The sequence below is a fragment of the Dipteris shenzhenensis genome, chromosome 1 (assembly GCF_047967505.1).
Source record: "Dipteris shenzhenensis isolate YYH24624 ecotype China chromosome 1, Dip_SZ_1.0, whole genome shotgun sequence".
NCBI lineage: Eukaryota > Viridiplantae > Streptophyta > Polypodiopsida > Gleicheniales > Dipteridaceae > Dipteris > Dipteris shenzhenensis.
The window spans coordinates 51,907,001-51,930,395 of record NC_141596.1 but is presented as its reverse complement, the minus strand read 5'-3'; the positions used below and the strand labels follow the sequence as shown (position 1 = coordinate 51,930,395).

The following is a 23,395-nucleotide window of genomic DNA, read 5'->3' as shown; positions in this document are numbered from 1 at the left end:
GCCCATCTTTTTTGCCAATCAATTCGAATGAATCCTTGCATATGTAAAGAGTCTACTGGACACAAAATTAATGAAACAAATATCATCCCATAAATCTAGCCATTCTTCAACTTCGAGCTATTGATATCATGTATTGGGTCTAATCGGTGCAATCCTCTTTTTCACCATGTTCTGATCTGCAACCACAAATTAGACAAAAACCCTTTGCATTTTCATAGCCATGAGATGACTTTCCTTATCCCTAGTGCACCACTTGGCAGCACCATATCAAGGGCGACGCTCATTGCACCTATCCAAGGGATATGCATGAAGCAAACTAAGCCCTTCAAACCCTTGCAATACCAAGATTTACGATTCTTTTTCTCTAAAGGGTAAATACATGAGATTGAACCTCTTGATTAACCTGGAGATAGCCTTTGTTTACCCGTATCTAGTAATACTCACATTCGACAAACAAACAAAGCATTGCATAAGAACTTGCAAAGTATCACCATTCTTGCATAAGAACTTGCAAAGTATCACCATTCTTGTTTCTTGTCAACCTCATCCAAGGAGTCATCAACAAGAGACCTTCTCTTATGTTTATCTTTCCAATTGCCAATTTCTTTTTTCCCCTTTTGCTTTTGTTTTCCGCGTCCATTTGGTTGCCATTACAAGATTTCACCACAGTTGAGTTTCAAATTGAATTGGCATGGCTTAGACACTCACTTAGCTTCCAAATCTTCCTTGATATGTTTCTCTCTATGCCCATATGAGCATTCAAAATCTTTACAGTAACATGTAAGGAACTACCCAAGCAAACTGGTGAAGGATCCCTTGTCAATGCGCAATTGCCACGTATCCTCGTACCTTTGCCACATACAAATATCTGTTTCTTCTTGGGACCTGGTAGAAAGCACATCATAGCTTTCGAGAATAGCAAAGGATTATTCCTCGGCCTCAAAGACCCACTCAACTCAATAAATGTGCTACCTTTGTCTTCTGATCACTACTCCACTAACCACCCAACGTTTCTACACCTTGCAGAGTCTTCATGGCCTGCATTGACACATTCTTATTAAGATGAGCTCGAGTTGGTGAGCCATCCTACACCAGCTCCCTCGAGGCAAGCATGCAAGACTCTCTCTTATCACGCTTCTTCAAAACCCAACGAATCAGTCCATCACAAAGGCTCCCTTCAGGAGCAACAAGATTAGTGTATTGACTCATGCATCTAGGAGTTACACACCTATCACATTTACTCACAACTGCACATGCAAGAAAGCTGTAAAAATAAGTAACTTCATGAACGGTGACGTGAGGTGACTTTCTTGGTTCACTCTAAAGAGCCTTGTTTTATGCTTAAGATGTAGATCAAACAACCGGATAAACTGCTCTCTCCATAGTTTGAACAAGAATATTTCTCATGTTTAGCCATATGCCTTCTTAAGATATGTTATTCTTTTAAGGTTATTAATTTCATACAAATGCAAATTTTCAACTCAAGACTTGCCCTAGCTTTATCCAACACTTTAGAATTAAAAAAGGGTACAATTTCAGCGTGTCTCAGTTTTTTAGGGCCATTAAGCAGTACATAAATTTGGTGTGTGCATAATTCAGGCGTGTCTTAGTACAGAACGTTCAGATATTCCATTCTGCAGAGAGAGATCAATAGTTGTTTCAAAGCACGTGCATCTGCTATTACAACAGACAATGAATGAACAGAATCATAACACTATTACGGTTTCTACTTTTAATGTGATTCTTGGGAACTTGAGAACATTTAATGGCAATAACTGAATCGTTTTTTATTCTTTTAGCATAAAGTTCCTCCTTAATGGAGACCTTTTTCTCTTTGAACAGTCCTTCCATGTACATATATAGCTTTTAGGAAAACAGTTCGCCGGCCTCTCTTTCATAACAAAATCCGCTCAGAGCTTGCCGCAACTGGAACTAAGGCATTAGCCATAAATTACTATCATGCCTACAACAAATGGACAGGTCACTCTTTCCAAACTAGCACCTCAAGTCCAAATATATGCAAACTGCCAAATAGGTAACGATCAGTGTAGGACACAAATCTTCCCTGGGGGGGCGAGAGTTAACACTCCTTGGAAGTTAATCTGGCAATTTGCAGGTTCTCTCTTACTCGGAATGCTAATCATCCTTATTATTGTAAATTCTAAAAATTGATCTAATCTTTGACGTAATCCAGCTCCACAATATCTGATACCAGTACAATTTTCTTGTCTTTGCAGCACGAGGAGGACCAAATAATCCCTTGTACAGTTCCTTCTGCTTCTCATATACTTGTTTGTCCTGTTCAGCAAGTAGACGCAGCTCTTTAACAACAACTTTGTCTTCCGGAGATAGCTTCTTAACTTTCTTGAAATCCTCTCTGGCTTCATCTGTCCGACCAAGAGCAGCACGAGCCTTGCCTCGTCTAAACAAAGCTTTGACATTTGTCTCATCCTCCTGCAAAACCTGATGAAGTTCCAAGCATATTTGGAGCAATCAGAAAATCTGCTTGTTTGCATTCTAGCCCAATACTCAAGTGATGCCTCAATAATCTTCAAACGTTTTGTCAAGCTAAGGCAAGCAAGCACACTAGAAAAGCTTTTTGGATCCTGGAAATCTTATATCCCTAGGGCATCTGACGCAGAAATTAAACGACTCGATTGAGTGGTTTTTACAAAGATTTGAGCCAGTCATTGTAAATTGACCTTAATCAAGCTTTGACAAATTCAACATACCATACTGCACTGTGCAATTGCATCATCATAACGATCCAATCTCAACATACAGGCTGCCATGTTCAAATGGCATGGATGTTTTACAGCATTCGCCATGTCCTTGTATTTTCCAAATAACTGAAACATGAACTCATCATTCATATACGCCAGAGCCTGATCCAAACACAGAAAAATAATAATGTCATGATCTGATGCTGTGCATGCAAACAAATTGGGACCCACCAAGGTTGAAAACAACCTATACTTTCAAAAGATTAAATATATCAAATCTTACAAAAAGATGGCCAGTTTTCTCTTTCAATGCCTCACAGAGAGGTAATTCTTTGTATTGTTTTCAAAGTCCTCATAGGAGTTACCTTTTTCACGCGGGGAGGGAGAGGAGCAGGGGATACCTGGCTCCCTCCCCAAGGAGAGTGTTAATTGCAGCTATATCTGTAAACGTAGTACTGCATCAAGACTGGAGGACACTTTATACCAATGTTCAAGAAGAGTTAAATCATCCTAAACTCCTGACTATTCTAGTTGGCTGGCTAGCCAGACTGAGGCTAGGTTGGCTGGCTCCTTGTCCAGTTGGCCATTGGCTGGCCTGTGTGGGTGGCCTTTTGGCTAGCTTATGGTGCCGCTAAATGGGCTGTCTCAGGCCCTGTGTTCTTGTCTGCTACCCTTCCCATTCTTGTTGCCTCAATGCGAACCTCTACCATTACTGACTCCTCATGGTCATGCAAAGAAGTGAGATCCACGTCGACGGATGTATCTCACCTCACCATAATTGCAGAGTGCTCAATAACGGGGGTGATGAAGAGAAGCCGACCACCAAGGAATCAAGGTGATGACTCTTCCTGCACTGAAAATGAGCTTTTCCACTTAATGTGGAAAAATAAACTTGGTGGATCCAGCCTTACGATGGAAGAGCCAGATCCTTCCCACTAAACGATGGAGACAACTAAAGATCAACTGGTTAAGGAGCCACACTAGACTTCGATAATTGAATGAACCTGCTGATGGAGAATGAGGGTCAATTCCCCACATGTAAGGCGTACATACGAGGAGAGCATGGAGGATTGACACCGGTAGAAAGACAGGGGGAATGATGAGGGAGAAAGGGGCTGCCAAAAGGCAGCACATTGAACTGAGCATGTGGACAGCATGCATATATTTTTCCTACTTCAAAAAAAAAAAGTTTCTGTCTTTACCCTGTTAACCAAATCGATAAATACATGTCCAAAACTATTGCAACAACAGCTAGCATACATTAAAGATAATATACTAGCTAATAATAATCTGTCTTTAAAGATGATATGCGTGGTGTAGAGCAGGCATTTGCTGCTAAGTACAAAGGAAAGGCAAAGTTTGCTGGTTTTCAGCCAAAGCATGATGCAGCAGAGCCATCTGGAAAGGACAAGAAGAATGCAAATAAGCCCAAGAAAAGGGGCAGATGCTATCACTACAGATCACCACATCTCAGTGTGTCCAAAGAGGATTGCAAGGGAGAGGGAGAAAAATAAAGAGTCTGGCATGGCAGTTGCAGATTCTTCATTCCATTGGTCCTGAGCACTCCAGAGCACTCCTGCAGTAACCTGCTGGAGAGCAACGTGGAGGGCAGAAGCACAGCAATGTTCCAGAGTTCCATACCCAGTTCAACCTGCAGATCATTCTTAAAGGTGAAGAACAGAGGGAACTTGAGAGTTGAAGGAGTTCTTGCAGGAGCAACAGTCCCAGACTTCTACATGTCAGAGGGATCTTTGTCTGCAGAGAACTAAAGAGCTTATTTGGCAGGAGTTGAGCCGCTACTGAAGCCTGCAGGAGGCACATAGCAGAAAAGAAAGAGTTTTCCACAGAGAGTGCAGCGAAGAGATGTTAGAAATCGAGGGTATGCACAGCGGAAGACTGATAGAATAGCCCAGGAACTCACACAGCATGTGTGGGGAGTGGAATCACAAACTTCTTAAACTTATGTGCATCAAATAGAGGTGCAAACTCATCAATAGACAATAATCCAGCCAGATATAGAAACCACCAAAACAATATATTTCCGTCCAAAGCTATGGACACAATACAAAAGAGATAGATCCAAAGTCCCACCAGAGTGATCCTTTGATCTTACCACCATGTACTTCTACTATCTGCCGGATATCTCTAGACTTGAGCCCGCATGCTCCACCTCGAGTACATGTGGACTCTCCCTGCAGATCACAACACCTTGCTGCCCTAGAAGACACCCAAGGTCTAGCCCTTGAGAGCTCAGTCTGCAGCAACTCCTGGACTCCTCTGCCACCTCGATGTAGGCCTGAGGGTGTGAGTACAGCTGCTCCTGCTGCTCCTCTGATGGCTGACCTGTTGGATCAATGAATGCCCTGCAATGGACTGCTTTTATAAGCCTCAAGGGCCCTTGAAAATACCGACTGGTCTGCCATAAACTGGCCGACTCAGCAGATTTTGACATCAAAACGTTCCCAAGGACTACGACCAGGGAGTTACTGGAGCATCGTCATTGAAGTGTTGGCATTGTGCCTAGATGTGTCGGTCAGAAAGGGTGTTGGAAAGGTCACCTCCCCATCTGTAAGCCCCCATATGAGGAGAGCATGGGGGGGTGAACCTGTCTAAGAGATGGCCACATGGGCAGCATCATGGCTGCCATGAGGGCAGGGATCAGATAGAGAAAAGAGAGGACAAGGGTACCTGGCTGATCTGCAGGAGCATAAGGCGGAGCAGAGGACAGCAGCAGGGACCCAAGAGAAGAGGCTATGAAGTCATGGATGGCGTCAACAAAAGTACAGAGCAGTAGGGTGCAGCAGAGGTGGGACAGACCAGCACATGGGTCAGCCAAGAGAGAGGCTGGTTGGGCAGGCAGCCAACCAGGCCTTATATAAGGCAGACCTAGGGGCTGGGCCCTTGCCTTGATGTGAGGGGCAAAGCCCTAGTTTTGTGGGCCAAAGGTCCCTAGTTTTGAGCCCCAAAAGGGGCACTTTAAGGAGATTCCGCTGCGTGGGAGTTGACCTTTAGCAAGCAACTCCCTAATGATACCCGACAAATGATATAAGACACATAACATGACATGATAGGAACTTCCTGATACATGGTGGTTCTTTCCTATGGTTCCTAGTTTCATAAGTAGTCTTTTCTTAGTTTCATCAGTCTTGGAGATGTGAGATAGACACCTCTAGTTCCCCATGGGGGATGTACTTGTTAGAATTTAGAGCATCTCATGCATGCAGAGTGAGGACTTCTATGTGGGTGTGCCCACCCTGGAAAGGAGTAGTTTTCTCAGTTAGTTTGCAGCCTGTTTACCAAGGCATTTGGCCAGGGTTAGAGGCAGGTTAGAAGACTGGTAGAGGGCCTATTACAGGCTGGTTTTGTGCCAGCTGGCTGGGGCTAACCAGGCCAGCAGTGTGGCTGACCAGGGTTGGGTCAGTCAGCTGATCAAGTTCGTGTCAGGTAAAGCAGACCTAGGTCGGCTATCTGCAGACCCTACCCCCACACTATAAATAGGGCTTCCTTGCCACATCTGGATAAATCCATTTCCTCCCATATCTCTGGTTGGCACTGTTTCCCATGCTATAAACGAAGTTATCTTGCCTCATTCAATCTCTCTCTCTCTCTCTCTCTCTCTCTCTCTCTCTCTCTCTCTCTCATGTATGCTTCTGCAATGTGCAACATTTACATGGTATCAGAGCCGCAAGTCGTCTAGAAGCTGGCCTTGGACCTGGAGAGTGTGGGGCTCATGAAATTTACCACTGGCAGGCGTGACACACGTCAGAGGTGCTGGTCAGGGTGCTGGTCACTGAAAATTTTTAAATCAATTTCTTCACTTTAAAATTAATACAAGTTTGACGTTTGAAGTTTGAAGTTGAAAGTTTTGTAGCTCTCTGTCAATTAAATGTGTACAATGTATATTTTCCTGGTTGTTTAAATTGTAAAATTAGGGTCACGAATGATTCAGCCCTAGGGGCTGATCCATACTTCCGTACCCATATACCGTATGCGTATGTTAACGTATGGAAAAAACTATGATTGCAGGCATGGACCCCAAGGGATTTGGAATTTTTTGAAGAAGGCGCCTTAGCAGCTTCTTCTGCCTTCCTACTTTCCCATCCGGCCCCCCTTCTCTTCTTTCCCCAGCCACCCTCCTTATCTCTTCTTCTTTCCCACCCATCCTCCCCTTCATCAGGGCTGTTCCTCCGATTTTCAACACGTGTGTGTGAGTGATTGGAGTGGATCCATGGCACACCCGTGTATGAGCAAGGAGGACAAATTCAATGGATCCAATATGCTCATTGGAAGCTGAACATGAAAATCTAGTTCATTCACAAAAGCCTCTAGGAAATCATTCAAGGGTATGAAAGGAAGACCAAACATCCAAAGAACTCGATATGTTGGGATTGACCGGGATGAAGCTTTCCTTGAGGAACTCCAAGATTGGGAGGACCGTGATTCTAAGGCACATTCGGCGTTGGTGCGGACCATTACGAACGAGGTCTCCCCAGCAGTGCAAACCTTGGCTAGTGCCTCTAAAGTCTGATCCAGGTTGAGGATCTCTATGCCCGGGATTCTTCATACGGGGGTTGTCACTTTGCAAGGTCAGCTCTACAGTCTTGAATTTCCTGCAAGTAGCTTGATGCAGCCGTTTATAATGAAGGCCAAGGTAATCCATGACCAGCTACAGGCAATGGGTGCTTCCTTATCCTCTCCTCAGTTGGCTGCATTTATCCTCACGAAGCTTCCAACAGCGTATGATGTCATTTCCCAAGCATTGCGGTGCCAAGTTTCGACAAATCAGTTGGATTTTGATGACATCTGCTCCCTTCTCTTGGAGGAGGAATCTATTCTCCTGTCCCAGGTAAGTTGAAAGTGTCTCATGGTGGTGATCAGGGACTTTTGATAGTGTAGAAGAAAGAAAGAAGCTGGTGCTATGCCCGTGGGAAGAGAAGTCACTTTGCAAATGATTGTCGGTCCAAGCACAAGACGAAATCCAAGGACTAGGACACAACTTCATCAGGCACGCTCTTCTTCGGACAAGTCTGGTGATCCGAGGCAGCTCTTGCTCAAGAACTCCAGATTGCAGCGGAAGAGCGGGCTGAGCTATGGACTTGATGTGTTCGAAGTTCATTGCTTGGTGTAGCAAAGACTATGGACAGGACGTTTTCGAGTTTATTGTTCGGGGTTCCTAGATGTTATGTGTTCGCCAATGGATATTGGGCATGGTTTGCTCTACAGCTCAGCATTCTTTACTTGGAATTCACTGCACACTGGTATGGAAAACCAAAAGCCAAGCAGATCTCTTTGCTGTTCATGGTGGCATTGTGTTTCGAGGATCCAGATTGACAGGTGCTCTCTCCAAAGTGATTCCAATATTCAGGTGCTGGAGGGTCCATGGTTGCATCTTCATTTAGAGCATCTCATGTGTGGAGAGTGAAGAGCTTCTATGTGAGTGTGCCTGCCCTGAAAAGGAGTAGTTTTTGCAGTTAGTTTGGGGGCTGTTTACCAGGGCATTTAGCCAGGGTTAGGGGCAGGTTAGAAGGCTGGTCAAGGGCCTGTTACAGGCTGGTTTTGTGCCAGTTGGCTGGGGCTAACCAGGTCAGCAGTGTGGCTGACCAGGGCCGGGTCAGTCGGCTGACCAAGGGCAGGTCAGTCGGCTGACCAAGGTCGGGGCAGCTGAGCTGACCTGGGTCGGGTTAAGCGGACCTGGGTTGGCTATTTGCAGCCCCTATCCCAACACTATAGATAAGGCTTCCTTGCCACATATGGATTGTTCCATTGCGCTTGCCACGTATTCATTCTTCCATTTCCTCCTCACAAACACCTCTGGTTGGCACTGTTTTGCATGCTATAAACGAGGCTATCTTGCCCCTCTCTCTCTCTCTTGTGTACGCAATGTGCAACATTGACAGTACTCTCATGATGATTTCAGTTTTCTTTCTCATTGACTTTTTAGACCTTTTTCAGGCATTTCACATTTGATGAGTCCCCTGTTGAGGTAGTTTCATCATACACTTATCTGGGGGTCGTCTTTTCCGGACCCACCTTCACCATGAGACCCGCAATGCAGGCGCGCCTGAGCAGAGGATATGCTTCATTGGCTAGACTAGAGGGACAGTGCTGCCGCTCTCATTTTCAGGATCCACGGACCAAAGGGTTGGCTTTTTGACTCCTTGGTCCGCCCTGCAGGGATGTATGGCAGCCCATGCTGGGGGGCAGATTTGTCGGATACAGAGTGGGCCAAGGTGGAGCGGCTACAGGTTCTCATGTTATCACGGATGATCTGTGGTAAGCCATCTGTCCCTCACCAGATCATTCAGGTGGAGTTTGGGTCACCCCCATTACAGCTAGATGCTGCATTTCAGGTCATTACATATCTGTACCGAGTCAGGGAGTATGGGGATTACACATCCGGGCGTAGCAGGATACCATGGCTAGCACTGTCCTCTTCTATGGCACTTGCAACAGGGCAAGATCAGAGGTGTTGGTATGCACGCACAGAGAGATGGTTTGCAGGACTAGGGCTCCACATGGACAGACTACCTCCTTTCCAATACAGCATGGACGCTCCTTTCTCTCCCCTCCTATCACACGAGGTCAACCAAGTTATTCTTGAGGATCTACTACAACTACACATATTCCGGACTTGGTTGAGCCCGAGTGATCTTCCAGTGAAGATGAGTTCTACAAAGATCACTTCCTACATATCACAGTGGAGGGTTTCATTGATCCACCAAGATACATGCAGATTCACCTACCCCACTCGCTGAGGATCTCCCTTGGGCAGTTCCGGGTCTCTTCACACAGACTTCGTATCGAGAGTGGCCGAGCAGAGCGGTTACCTAGGGAGAGGCGCATATGCACACTGTGTGACATGCAGGAGGTTGAGACGGAGGAGCACTTTATCTTCAGGTGTCCTATTTACTATGAGATCCGAGGGCGTTTCTACTGCCTCTTCAGAGATAGTTATGGGATGTTGGCCCATGTCCTCTCCTACCCAGACTAGCGATGCTTGGCTGGTTTCATTCATGAGATGCTCAGACACCGAGATAGGATACTCCGAGCACAGAGACAGGAGTAGCCTTCTCCCTCGACTGATCCCTCTCAGAGCTCTATCACGAAGTTCTTTCAGCTAGATCACATAGACTCCCTCGAGGCGAGACCCCGACATGACCGTGACCCGGAGCCTGTGACCCGACAGCTCAAACAGAGGGTTGACTCACATATCACACTTGGGGACATCCCCTCCTTGTTTAGAGTCGGAGCCCAACCGACGGGGGTCACAGTGGCCTTGGTTAGACGCAGAGCTACGACCAAGAGACGTATCAGGACTGCACCCTTGAGGAGGCGACAACGTTCTATTGTTGACCTCATGCCTCCACTTCCACAGCCTCATACATCCCGATATTGTGTTGCTGACGATGATGATGATGATGATGATGGTTATGGTGATGCCGACGATGATGCTGAGATGGATATATATATACATATAGTCGGGATATGACTATGTTGTACTTAGGACTTAGTACTGCCATTTTGCATTTTTTTGCATTCTGCATTGGTATGGATGCTCGTTTAGTAGCTCCACTACCACAGCTCATTGTATCAGGTTTTTCAGTCTCATAGACCCATCGGTCTTCCGAAGACTTTAATAATCTCTCTCTCTCTCTCTCTCTCTCTCTCTCACACACACACACACACTTTTTTTTTTAATAGTAATATCTAGTGCAGTATATTTATATGCTCATGAATTTACATGATGGGAGGTCTCCGAAATGGAGAGTATCCCAAAGATCAGAAAACTAAAAAGAAAAGCTCTATGCAAGAAGCATCCATATCACCCTCATGGCAAGCATCATATAAGGATTGCCGCAATGAGGCTCGGAAAGATTCATATGACTTGTGAATCTGCCGACCCAAGTATGCCAAATTATGCTCACTCCAGATTGTCCAAAGAGCCCAATATCTCACCCAAGAGAGAAATAGTGAGTATTGAGACAAAGACCTCATAAATCTGCCAAAGAGCCAGAAATGTTTCCCAAATCTGTGACTCGGGAAACAGAGCCGAAGATGATATGAAATTCTCCTGAGAAGGATCCTAGAACACGGGCAGTGCCAAAGCAAATGAAGAACAGTCTCTGAAGGAGCCTAACATCTTAAACATGTGGATGGTGCAATGCGACGTTTAGCAAGTGTGACCCCCACTGACAATATGCCTGTCATACATCTCCAAAGAAAAAGTCTTTGTTTCAAAGGCATTTTACACTTCCATAATATCCCGAGATTCTTCCGCCACCATGAGAGGGGCTTCCTTATATGCCACAGAGAATTAGCATATTGCTGAATCCATGGAGCAGGCTGAAGAAGCCTGTAGGCTTTGATGGAGGTTAAGGCAGAAAGAGGAACAGGATGAGTGCATGTAGCAGAGGGTTGCAATTGCCAATCCGTAAGCATGTCTGTGTCAGCCACAGGAGGAACAGGTAGAAAAGGATGTAACAAATCAACAATTTTCTTCCATATAGACCTATGATGCATTCCCAATGCATAGGAAGCAGTGGCCTGATAAAAAGATAAAACATAGCCCTGATCATCTACCACATCATGTATGTATCTAATTCCCAATTTCATGAGATTGTATGCTCGTACAGGTTCCTGTAAAGCGAGTGGAATGTCAAAGATGGCACTCCAATGAATACTTTCTTTCCTCATTGAGTTTGTCCCCGAGCAATTATCAGGAGCCCATTTGACCTTAGAAAGTAGTTGTTTCCAGTCAAGTATCAGAGCAGTAGAGAAAGGACAACCAGGTATCTTCCCTACAAATCTCCCAATGACAACCTCCCAATGATCAGTAGTCCAACGACCATAAGCACAAGTCCTCATGTTGACACACATGGATGCTAGCATACAAGTCCATGGCTGTTGTTGGCGGAAAAAAGTATGCAGCATAGTCGCCTTCCTTGCAAGTACATGATATCTTATATTGAGGACATTAAGTCCACCATGCATCCTAGGAGAGCACACCATTTCCATCTTCATCAGTCTCAATGCTTTCACAGCAGTTTTTGTCCTCCATAACATCTCCATAGCTTGAGACATAAAGGCTGAAATATCCCTGGAGGACCAATGCAGCAAAGGCAAATAGAACTGGACATAGGACATTACAATGGATTGTACTATTCTGAGCCTGACATGAAGAGGCCAAGTAGAAATCTTCCAGTATTCCAGTTTATGTTGAAGTCTTTGGAAGATCCATTTTAGCTGCTGCTTCCTGGTGATATGCCATCCTATGGGATATCCCAAATGCCTAACTACATCTTTGGAATGCACCACCTGACCTGGCCAAAGAATAGAATGCCAGTCACATTGTTTCAGGGAAAGTAATTTAGATTTGTCAAAATTGACATGCAATCCCGTTGCCAAACCATACAATGAAAGAGTGGTCATAAGCATGTGAACTTCCCAAGGAGAATTCTGTGGCATAAAGAAGGAATCATCAGCATATGCTTGTGCCAAAAAAGATGCAGCCCCAGGGATTTTAAGACCAGTCATCTATCCTGTGTTTGTAAGATGATCAAGATACATTAAAAGAGGATGGGTCGCAATGGCATAGAAGAGAGCACTGAGAGGGCAGCCCTGTCTAACTGATCGACCCAATGTCCATGACCAAGACAAATGACCCCCAAGAATGCACTGAGAAGTAGAGCTAGAGTAAAGCCAGTAAACTGCATTTGCTATCTTGGGACCAAAGCCCAACTTTGTCATGATTTGAGAGATAAAATCCCATTGAACAGTGTCAAATGCCTTAGCAATATCCACCTGCAATATGAGCACATCTTGATGCGAATACTTAGCATATTCAATTGCAGTCAAGGCATTGGATATATTGTCATGGATTTGTCTTCGCGGCACAAACCCATACTGATGAGGATGAAGTCCCGCATCCAGTATCCTGTGAAGCCTATGCACAATCATTTTGGCAATGAGTTTATAAACTACAGGCATCAAAGTAATAGGCCTCCAATCTGACATATGGTCACACAGATGTTTTTTGGGCACAAGTTTGACTATGCCATGCTTCCAAGAGTGCGGCAACTAATTTTCTTGCCAGGCAACATTGATCATTTGCAAGAGGACTTCTTTCAAATCATCCCAAAAAGAAATATAAAATTCCACTGTAAGGCCATCCCAACCAGGGGACTTGTATTTGCTGAGGTGGAACAATGCATTATCAAGTTCTGTGTCAGTAAAAGGTCTCTCCAAGATAAGAGCATCATCCATTTCCACTATTCCAGAAACATATTGGAGAAACTCAGTCCTAGCATCAGTCATTTGATTTGATGGGGAACCAGGAGCGGAGAACAATTTCTGGAAATAATTTTGGCATTCATCTTGGAGATCAGAGAAAGAGTGCGTCCAAGAGCCATCGAGCTTCCTTACCCTTAGACATGAGTTTTTCTTTCGAGTAGCATGCAAGCCCTAGAAGAAGGCTTTTGATGAGCAGCCCTTATCCATGAGGGGTTTCATTCTTGCCCTAATCTGCCATTTGTGCAATTTCCTCTAATCATTAACAGTCAATTTAATCTGAGCATGTGAAAGGGAATCGTTTTCTGAATCAGAGACAGGCCTTAACTGAGAAAATTCAGTCAATTGTTGTGCTGTCCTTTTTGCCCATTTGACCTCATTCCTCCATTCAGTCATATGCAACCTGCAAAGGCAAGGGATGAATTGCAAGTCTGATCATTTGCTGGAAATAGTGATGTCAGAAATAAGCCTGATTAACATGCAATAATCTACTGGAAAGGGGTGGCAAATCATCCAGAGGCATGCCAAGCTGCAAATTCATCCACAATGGGGCATGATCTGACAAGCCCAATGAGAAATCTATAAGGAGATGAGGGCTAAAATCTGCAAATTGTTGTGGGTGAAACAAATACCATCTGTCAAGCCTTGCCCAGTATGTAGTAAGAGCATTATGATGAAAAGTATATCCAAGCACTGACCCTTGGAGAAGCAGCCATAAATCTTCAGCCTGCACAGAAAGAAGCATGCTATCCCATTTCTGTCTTTCCAATGATAGCATATGAGATCTTGAAGTGGTGTTATCTCTTGGTAGAGGGGAATTATTAAAATCTCCACAGATGAATGCATTGGATCTCCATGGATATCTGCATAAAGAATCCCATAATGAAGCCCTCATGGCAGAGGTCTGGGAAGCATAGACTGATGCAAACTCAAGAATATCACCATTGACATTACATTGTATGACCATCATCTGCCACTGCTGTCATTGAAGGCTAACTAAGGTTCCACCAGCTCATGTCTAACCAGTATGCATACACCTGAGTAGGTAGTGGTACCAGCATAATATATATCATAACCGCCAAAATAATCATGACGGCCAACCATGGAGTGTTGATTATGCTCTTGCAAACAAACAATATCTGGCTGCATTTTATGTACATAATTCCCATAAAAGCCTCCACTTGGAGACATTGCAGAGGCTCTGTACATTGTATGTAAAGCACTTAAGTGTTTGAGGCATGAAAGAGGTATATACAGCAAGGTATCAGAATAAAACAAAACATCAGAGAGGCAAAGCCTTTGCCTGCATGGGCTGCATTCCTTCATGATCCATGAAAGACATAGCATTTTTACCTACTTTTGAATCACATATGGGGATGCCCTTCTTCAATACCCCCACCCAATTTTGAAGGATAGGAGCTGAAGTAGAAGCCTGTCCGGGTGAAGGAGAGGAAGCATCCCATTGACGAGATTGAAGGGGGCGTTGCTTCAATACAACCACCTTCTTAGGTTGTTGAAAACCATCCTGATCATTCCCCGTAAATTCCTTCATCTTCTCTTTTCCTTTATCTTTTCCTTTTCCAGCAAGTGACTGCACCTGATTGATTGGTTTAGCATTCTTTGCTCCATTTCTATTTGCTGTCTTAGCTTGCAAATTCTCATTCATTTCCCGTGTCTGGAGCGGCAAGGCATTGGGAGGGGGCTGATGCAGAACCATTGGGCATTCAGAGGCTAGATGCCCAAACTTGTGGCAGGCAAAACAAGCTCCTGCAAACACGTCCCACTTCAATTCAAAATACTTTTTTCCCAATTGCACTCCCTCAACTTCCACTGCAATAGAAGGAGGGGTAGGTGTATCAGTGTCCCAGAGAATGCAGAACCTGTTACGGTTTCCCATGAGGCGTGAAGAACAAATGACCTGTCCCAAAGAAGCAGCCAAGCCAGGCAACTCTTCAAGCATATAGTCCGGGAAGTTAACAACCTCAACCCATACAAGACAATGATGTTGTATAAGACTTTGATAATCCTTGTTTGGGGACCAAGGCATAGCATGTACCATCTACTTCTCGTAAAACAGGGGAGAGAACTCGAGAAGCCTCTGCTTACACGAAGCATCTGATAAATGCACCTCATAAAAGCCTCTGGAAGCAAAATACACTCCCTCTACAAAGCATCCTCCAAGGATGGCCTTAATCCAATGCGCGACATCACTGGCCACTGGGATTCTTCCTGGAAAGAAAATTATAACCGCAGTTTGAGAAAACTTCCTGAGAGGATTCACGAGGGACGGCAATTTCAATTTGTACGTGACCTCTGGAACCGGTTTGCCCCATTCCTGTCATGACTGCTGAAAGTCATCCTTAAGGGTGTCAAACACGTACTGAGCTTCCATAGTAAGTTCATCATCTTGTGATGCAGGCTCTAATAGGCGGCGCTTAGCATCTGCGGGCCTTTCTTTTCAAGCATATGTACAAATATCCAAACCTGAAGCCATGATTGAACTACGACAAGACAAGAACGAAAAAAAGAGCGTACAGACACAGGACTGTACGGAGAAGTACAGAAACAACAAACGTGTACGGAGCTGCAGACGGGACTGTATGGAGATGTAGACGGAGCTGTACGGACGTACGAAGCGTGGTCTTCTTGAAATCTGTACGGAGATGCAGATGGGACTGTACGGAACTGCGTGCAGAATTGCACGGAGGTATGTCCACCTAACCTATCTGTGTGTACGGACGTACAAACAGCGTGCGAACGCTGTATGGGGACCGTACAGGTGTATGGACAGAAGGGGGAGGCTGTACGGAAACCTTGACGAGGCTGAACAGCAGAGGTCGCACTCTCTCTCTCTCTCACACACACACACATCCACACACACACTCTCTCTCTCTCTCTCTCTCTCTCTCTCACACACACACACACACACACAAGTTCGCACACCCGGCATGCACATTAGTTCCTTCACTCATTTTCTCATTCCTTTTGTCCCCTCCTGCTATTTCTAGCATCTAGCAGACTAGGGAGATATGAAGGTCATATCAAACTTGATGTATTGTGCACTACAAAGTTGACTTGTATAGCCCTTCCTATAATGCCCCCTATTGCACTATTTGGCTAGAACAGTCCTACCCATATTACTCGTACTGAGTTTTTGTCACAACTCCAAAGGTCAACAGCAGACCCAGCTGTGCTGACACCTAGCATTGAAGGAGAAGGCAAAAGAAGAAGTAGGCTCACTCTCCTCAGTCAAGCTTTAACTGCTTTAGAAGACTCTCCCACACAAGCAAAGCACAAAAGCCTAGAAAGAAGGTGCAGCGGTTATGCAAGTTCATTCCCAATATGGAACATCTTTTTTTTTCATTTAAAAGCCTTGATGAGCCCATCAAGCATATAAGAAACATAAGGCAACAACAGTTTCAACACAGATTAAGTCATCCACATAATCATATACAGGTGAGCAAGCACAGACGGTTGAGGTGTTTCAGCCCACAAGTTGGGAAAGTATGGTTAGGGATATTCCTCGTTAAATATTCTGCCATGATTGACAATCTGAATGACACATACATATGATAGTCGTATGGCTAATATTGAGATAGTTCTTTCTAAAGACTCGTTTTAGCAGTGTGTTATCATCCTAACTCTGACAGCTGCTAATGGTAAGGGAGTTTGATGATCCGGACATAGCATCACACACATATGAGCACATGGTGCTGCCCAGAACTACATCTCACGCACCCCTGCTATGGAGCACGTCCCATGTTTAAGCCAGCAAGAGTCAAACTTGACACCTCCATCTCTAGGACAAAAAGATGGATTATAGTGACTTGCTGTTTCCAAGGTTCTTTTCTGCTGTATTTCTTGTCTTGCAGGCTGCACATTATATGCTTTCAGCAGGAGCACACCTTTGAGGGATTATCAATGTGCACAAATATAATTTTTCCAAACTAGCAATCTTAGCTTTTGCCAGAATAGCTCATAAAAAGTGAGTATAGAATTGTGTGGCATTTCATTTCTACAGTTGCATTGATTAGAAAAGGAATTGACAGCCCTCTTGTTAACTCTGATAACCTTTTAGTTGTTTTGGGACGAAAATCAGGTTTTGGCAAGGATTAGGTAACATCTCGTACTGCTGTATGGCTTCCTCAATCTTGTCATCTTTGAAAATCTGGTTTCCATCTGCCTTTCTCCTATCTGCTGCTTCAATACGCTCCTCAACAGTCATCTGAGAACGAGGCTTTCCCTACATGCATAATTTCAGCATAAGCTTCGTTAATCGTGACAAATTTCTCGTGAAAAAGTAGATTTTTAAAAACATTTGCATGCACAGGTACTCTGCCAAGTTACACGTGCAGTGTTTGATGTTGTCATCTACATGCTCTATAAAATATGCACATCACACACTATAAAAAGCTACTCTCAAGCTCCACATCAGAGATCGTCTTTCAATCCTCACCAACAAACAGTCATGCATTAAAACATAAACTGGAATTGGGAAAAAAGCTGGTGTACTTGGTCGAATCATGACAAATCCACTGCAGAACTGTACATGAATCAAAAAGGACACCAAGGAGAGATTGCATGAATTCGGAGCACAGTTGGAAAGGTACACTTGCACACTCACTTCTTTCCCATCCTCAAACCCAATCATCTCAACTTCATAGATAAGGTCCGCCTTTGGTGGCACGTTAGGGAAGGAAAAATTCCCTTCTTCACCATAACCAAGTTGCCAACCAACGTGAAAGAGACCAGCTTTCATGCTTCCAACTGCTATAGCGAGACCTCGATGTACTGTCTTCTCTGGTAGAAAAAATAGATAAGGTTGTAAAAGTCACATCTGAAATTTAAGAGAATTTTGGCAGCATACATAAGAAAGTAAAAGGTGAATGCACCCATCCAAATAAGCGAAATACATGTAGTTCTAACAATTCTGGGCAGAATACTAGAGGGATAGGAAGCTAAGGCTGATGATTCACCATGCCCCAGGACCAGTTCCATCGGTTGCTGTTCCTGGAAAGTATCCTGAAATTTGTGCATGATCATCTCAGTCCATGCTCGATAATGTACTGCCAGTTCAAAAAACAAGAGACGTAAAGGCAAGTTATCAAAAGTTATCAATTCACAACAAGCAGAACCCAAGTTCATTTACACTGCAAATGGAAACAAAGCATCAGTGTAAAAATGGCAATATTCTTATCATAGCACAGTAAAATCTGTCCTTGGGTTGTTACGCTGGCATGATGTTTCACCTCTATATTTCATAATAGGCTGTATTTTATATAATGGTCCCGAAAGTTTAAACTTTTGACAAGAACTAAAGATATGGGAAGACCCAGTCTCCGAGAATGATAGTTTCCATGCAAAGCCTTGACAAGTCCACAAAGCATTCAGCCGATTGCTCAACTACCTTGGCAAATTATAGTACCTCTTAAAGCAAGCTTGCCATGTCAATTATTTTATCGCTGCATTGTTGTGATGCGTTGGAGATGTTATATTGTTCCAGGGAAAAGAAGTCACAGATGGACACACATTGATTGAGAAAGAGAGTTGTTGGCCTCTGTCGTATACAAGAAATATCAATTTTGCCAGTCTTAAGTATCTATTCCCAACAGCGAAGCACGCTTACTCCTATAAGACTCGGTCATAACATTCCCTGGACAAAGATCCTGTCTGTACGTTGATCTATAGAGGTACCCTCTTGTTGAAATAGTTTCACAATGAAGCAAATCTCACTGCATAAACCTCAACGTGCACTCACAAAAGCAAGTGGAATGTTGCGAAGGAGGCTTTCCATGACCCTCCTTTACGATTTGTTTTGTCACTCCCTCATGCAGCACTTCCACTTCCGACGCGACCTTGGGTGGCAATGCTTCGTCTCGCTCGAGAGCGGCGCTTTTAAAAACGGAGCCCTCAACTTGGACTGCGTCGTCATTGCCTGAAACACAAGCGAAACTGTCATGGGCGTTCATGCAACTCGGGAAGTGTCCAATCAGCTGCGTGCAGGCCGGCAGAAACGCTCAAAGCGCACAGGTAGAGGCAGGATGGACAAAATTTGAAGAGAAAATCAAGGAACTGTGAGCAGGCAAAGGAGCTTTGAGAGAGAGAGAGAGAGAGAGAACCATCGGAGGACTCTGATTCATCTTGCTGGATTTCTGGGCGAGTGGCTTGCTGGTTCATGGTGAAGTGCAGAGCAATGGATGCTAAGGGGGAAGGGAGTTAGGCAAGAGGAGGATGAAGATGAAAGGTCAGAGAGCCATGGCTGCAACACAAGCTCACAGAGCATCTTCAATCCATATTGAGACATTTAAGTACTTGCTTGTTAGACCATCACATCATAACCCACCTCTCACTTGAGTGCTCACATCACAACCCAACCTTGGTTTGCGCCTGTCAACATGACCTTCGGAGCCCCGTGGCCATCATCACCCGGCTCTCATTCAGAGTGGACACTTGCTAACCCAACTTTGGTCCAACGTGGACAAGCCCCAGTTCACTTGAGCAAGCAAGTTGACCAGGCAAAAAAGGACTTGCTTGAGAGGACGTGATGCCCTCTAGTTCATCAACCCACATGAATCAACCTCATAACCCAACTCTGGTTCGGAGCGAACATGTGCAAACGTGGTAGCTCTTGAGTTTCACCATGATAGCTTCACTCAGATCGTGATAACTTCGCTCGGGTTTGGAGCAAACACGAGTGCACATATTAACTCAACTTTGGTACATGAATGGACATGAATGGAGCAAACATGAGTGCACATAATAACTCAACTTTGGTACATGAATGGACATGATACCCAACTTGGTTCAGAGTACCCAAGGTTTTGCCTCAGATCACAAATGGAATTCACATCAGATGATCGCACCCCTCAAATGCAACCCCAACACTACCCTTCCACAAATAGACAAACAAGTAGAGGGAGAGATGCGAGACAAAAAAGTACTTTGCTTGTTGACCATAATGAGTGGACATAAAACCCAACTCTAGTTTAGAGTTGACACTAACCCACGTCTGCTTTAGAATAAGCATGGCTAGATATCATAACTGCAAACCCTATACAAACAGGATAGCCCAACGTTGGTTTGTAGTTGACTTGAATGTGGTCATGAGATGACATGATAATCCAACTTTGGTTTGGAGAGTGGAGATTGTTGGGATATGTGTGATCGAGGGCTTGCTAGGAGCATGTGTGCATCCACTAGCAGTCATATGGTTGTGTGTGTGTGTGTGTAGAAGAGGCACACTTAGTGCCATAGGCCATGACACAGGTGATGATGTAATGCAAAGGCCCCCACATGGGGTGGTGCCTAGAATGTCCTTTATGCTAAGAGTTTGGGGTATTTAACTATCTCTCCAACCAATTATACTTGTGGAGAAGGAGACTTCTTTGTAAGGGACTGGACACTGCCACATTAGTGGTAAGACCTTCCCAATATGCCTTCATCATATAGTTCCTCTGACATTAACTATGTATCTCAGAGGAAAGCATTCCAAAAGAAGCCAAGAATGAGAGTAAAGCCCTGTAATGGTGAATATTTCATCAAGGTGAACACCAAGAAAAAGATATGTGCCTTCTGTGGAGTACCCAATCATACTATGGAGTATTGCCACCTAAAAAGGTTTTCTCTACAGCTGCTCTCCAAGAGACAAGCCTAAGAAGAGAGGAATGACTCCCAAGAGAATGAAGCATTTCATGTGAAGAAGAGCTGCATCAACAACAAAGGAAATCTTGCTGAAGGAAAGACTCCATCAACAAATGAAGAATCAAACTTTGTGGTAGAAGATAAAGACGATGCCTTTTGAGCACTTTGTCTTTTGAACTTTATTTATCATCACTTGGTCAAATTTTGACGTTCTCTGCCTGGAATAGTACTCCAAAAAGAATGTTATGTGTTTTGTATTTTGTAAATCACCTCTGGTCACCATATGATGTAGGCCATGTGATATGTGTTTACCCCCATGGTACCTCTTGTAGAAATGAGAAACTAGGTCCACACAAAGGCCTAAGATTCATCCTTGTACATGCAAGGGAGATAACCATTTTGGAGGGGTCTATCCCATTTTTGTAAACCTTGACCCTTGGGCACCTTTGCTAGCATGAGATCCTAGCCATAGATTTATCCTTGACCACCATGAGATCGCATGAGAAATTATGTGACTAGATGTATCCTTTGACATAGCATGAGGCAAACCCTTGAGAGGGGGTATGTTGGGATATGTGTGATCAAGGGCTTGCTAGGAGCATGTGTGCATCCACTAGCAGTCATATGGTTGTGTGTGTGTGTGTGTGTGTGTAGAAGAGGCACACTTAGTGCCGTAGGCCATGACACAGGTGATGATGTAATGCAAAGGCCCCCACATGGGGTGGTGCCTATGATTGTGGAGTTCCCATGATTTAGGATTTACCTCCATTGATGTAGGAGAGGTGCCATTGATTTAGGCCACCCTCTCTCCCATTCTATAAAAGAGGGACTTCCCTCTTAAATCAAGAGAACACCCATTGCTAATCTTTTGTGTTCTCACTCCTCTTGCCACCACAATGCATCTATTCTCCCCCACGTTCCAGCAGAGATGAGTGCACATGATGACTAACTTTGGTTTATGATGACCGAAGGTCCATATTAGTGGAAGGCTTAATAACATCTCCAAGTTAGGACCCCATTCAAAGGCAAAGGGACCACTTTGTATCTCCTTGAATATGGAATTTGGGTGTAGAATGTGTTGATTTTTACTTCGGTGTGTACGTGCTACAGTGCTTCATCAATTCTTGGCCAAGATTTTATATGCAATTTGTAGAGACACCTTGCTACTTGTAGTAGTGGGCAAGTTGCCGCTTGTAGCACCTTGCTACTTGTAGTAGTGGGCAAGTTGCCGCTTTCCTTTGTAGTAAGTAAAAGATTCCCACCCTCATGTTGTCATGTAGTTGTTGGAACCCTTCCTGTCCTCGACCGCCTTTGTAGGATAGTACAAAGGATCCCTAAAAGCTTTTGCTACTAGTAGTTATGGGAAAGGCGCCCCTTCTCGTTGCACCTTTCTTAATAGAGTCTCCCACTCCTAACACTCTTCACAATCTCTTCTTTGTGAAGACTACATTGCCATGATGGAAACCTCCTTGGAAACCTAAACTCAATTCTAAACACTAATTTCCTCATGTGACTTGGCCATAGCTTTAACCTACAACTCTAGTCCCCCTTGAACTTTCACACCTAGGCCTTGGTGAAAGTTTTCAAACCTAATTCATCCCTGAGCTTGCAACCACACTCCAGAAAATAAGAAGTGCCTTTATCAACCTAAAATATATCGAGTTAGGATTTGCCAGCTAGGCTTCCAACTTGTCATAAAAAACACCCAAAGACTCCATGTGGCCTCATTTAGGTGATTGATATGATTGACATTGACCTCCCTATACCATAGCGATGCCTTCTTAAGAAGTGCCTTTATCAACCTAAAATATATCGAGTTAGGATTTGCTAGCTAGGTTTCCAACTTGTCATAAAAAACACCCAATGACTCCATGTGGCCTCATTTAGGTGATTGATATGATTGACATTGACCTCCCTATACCATAGTGATGCCTTCTTAATTCTCATCTCTCTTTTTATTAAATGTGCTAGCATCTTTGAGAAAGCATTCATCCTCAATACTCTACTCAACATCCATATTTCTTGGAGCCTCTTCTTCCATCTCTAGAGTTTTAGAACTTGGAAACATGTTGTTTCCAATTTCTTGGAGCCTCTTCTCCCATCTCTAGAGTTTTAGAAATTGGAAACATGTTGTTTCCAAATCCAATGCAAGTTGCCATAGCATCCAAGTCCTTCTATGATAGCTCATCCCACTTTAGCTCAACATAGATTACAAAGATAAGGAATGTGTATGTTTATTTAATGAGTTGCCAAACACGAATAGGGTACTATGATCCAATACAAGGTTGGAGCAATTATATGACATTAAGCTGGTCAATTGATTTGGGTATAATTCTGTGATAACTATCAATGAAATGGCTCATGCTTTCTAAGATGGTAAGTAGGCTAAGCAAGTTATTACCTGAATTTTGAAAAACAATAAAATCAACTATGATATTCACATAAAGTAAGATGCTATAGTAAGATAGATGAACTACATTACTCATAAGACTTTCTAGCTATTATTGAGAGTTTGGGATAGACAACTTATGCAGTGGCATCAAAGAGTGCTTATATTTCATAGTATTCTATACGCAAGGTAGACTAAGTATATTTACTTAACCTATTACTAATCTAGTGGTATCAAAGAGTGCTTATATTTCATAGTATTCTATATGCAAGGTAGACTAAGTATATTTACTTAACCTATTGGTTTGTGTTGGGATAGTTTCGAAATAGGCACCTCATAAGTTTGACGTGATGAT

General features: G+C 43.8%; 2 protein-coding genes across 2 annotated transcripts; both read right to left on the bottom strand.

Annotated features, from left to right (window-relative positions):
- Positions 1-1,807: 1,807 nt before the first annotated feature.
- LOC147906009 (peptidyl-prolyl cis-trans isomerase FKBP42-like) lies at positions 1,808-17,755 on the bottom strand. The gene is made up of 4 exons (XM_087382656.1): positions 17,635-17,755; positions 17,082-17,253; positions 2,733-2,885; positions 1,808-2,463 (listed from the first exon to the last, which is right to left on the bottom strand). The coding sequence occupies exons 3-4, from the start codon at positions 2,871-2,873 to the stop codon at positions 2,137-2,139; spliced, it is 468 nt and encodes a 155-aa protein (XP_087238782.1). The 5' UTR covers positions 2,874-2,885; positions 17,082-17,253; positions 17,635-17,755; the 3' UTR covers positions 1,808-2,136.
- LOC147906008 (peptidyl-prolyl cis-trans isomerase FKBP42-like) lies at positions 17,068-19,291 on the bottom strand. The gene is made up of 6 exons (XM_087383352.1): positions 19,130-19,291; positions 18,769-18,945; positions 17,987-18,076; positions 17,635-17,810; positions 17,467-17,553; positions 17,068-17,253 (listed from the first exon to the last, which is right to left on the bottom strand). Exons 1-6 carry the CDS (start codon positions 19,185-19,187, stop codon positions 17,068-17,070), a joined length of 774 nt encoding a protein of 257 aa, XP_087239478.1. The 5' UTR covers positions 19,188-19,291.
- Positions 19,292-23,395: the final 4,104 nt, after the last annotated feature.

What these genes read in the sequence shown, in the direction of transcription:
- LOC147906008 (XM_087383352.1), bottom strand. Translation starts at nt 19,187, where the DNA reads ATGAACCAGCAAGCCACTCGCCCAGAAATCCAGCAAGATGAATCAGAG. An exon ending in GCAACATTCCACTTGCTTTT is followed by an intron (nt 18,077 to 18,768) that starts GTGAGTGCACGT and finishes TTGAACTGGCAG; the next exon opens with TACATTATCGAGCATGGACT. An exon ending in GGAACTGGTCCTGGGGCATG is followed by an intron (nt 17,811 to 17,986) that starts GTGAATCATCAG and finishes TTTTTCTACCAG; the next exon opens with AGAAGACAGTACATCGAGGT.
- LOC147906009 (XM_087382656.1), bottom strand. Translation starts at nt 2,873, where the DNA reads ATGAATGATGAGTTCATGTTTCAGTTATTTGGAAAATACAAGGACATG. An exon ending in CAATTGCACAGTGCAGTATG is followed by an intron (nt 2,464 to 2,732) that starts GTATGTTGAATT and finishes GAACTTCATCAG; the next exon opens with GTTTTGCAGGAGGATGAGAC.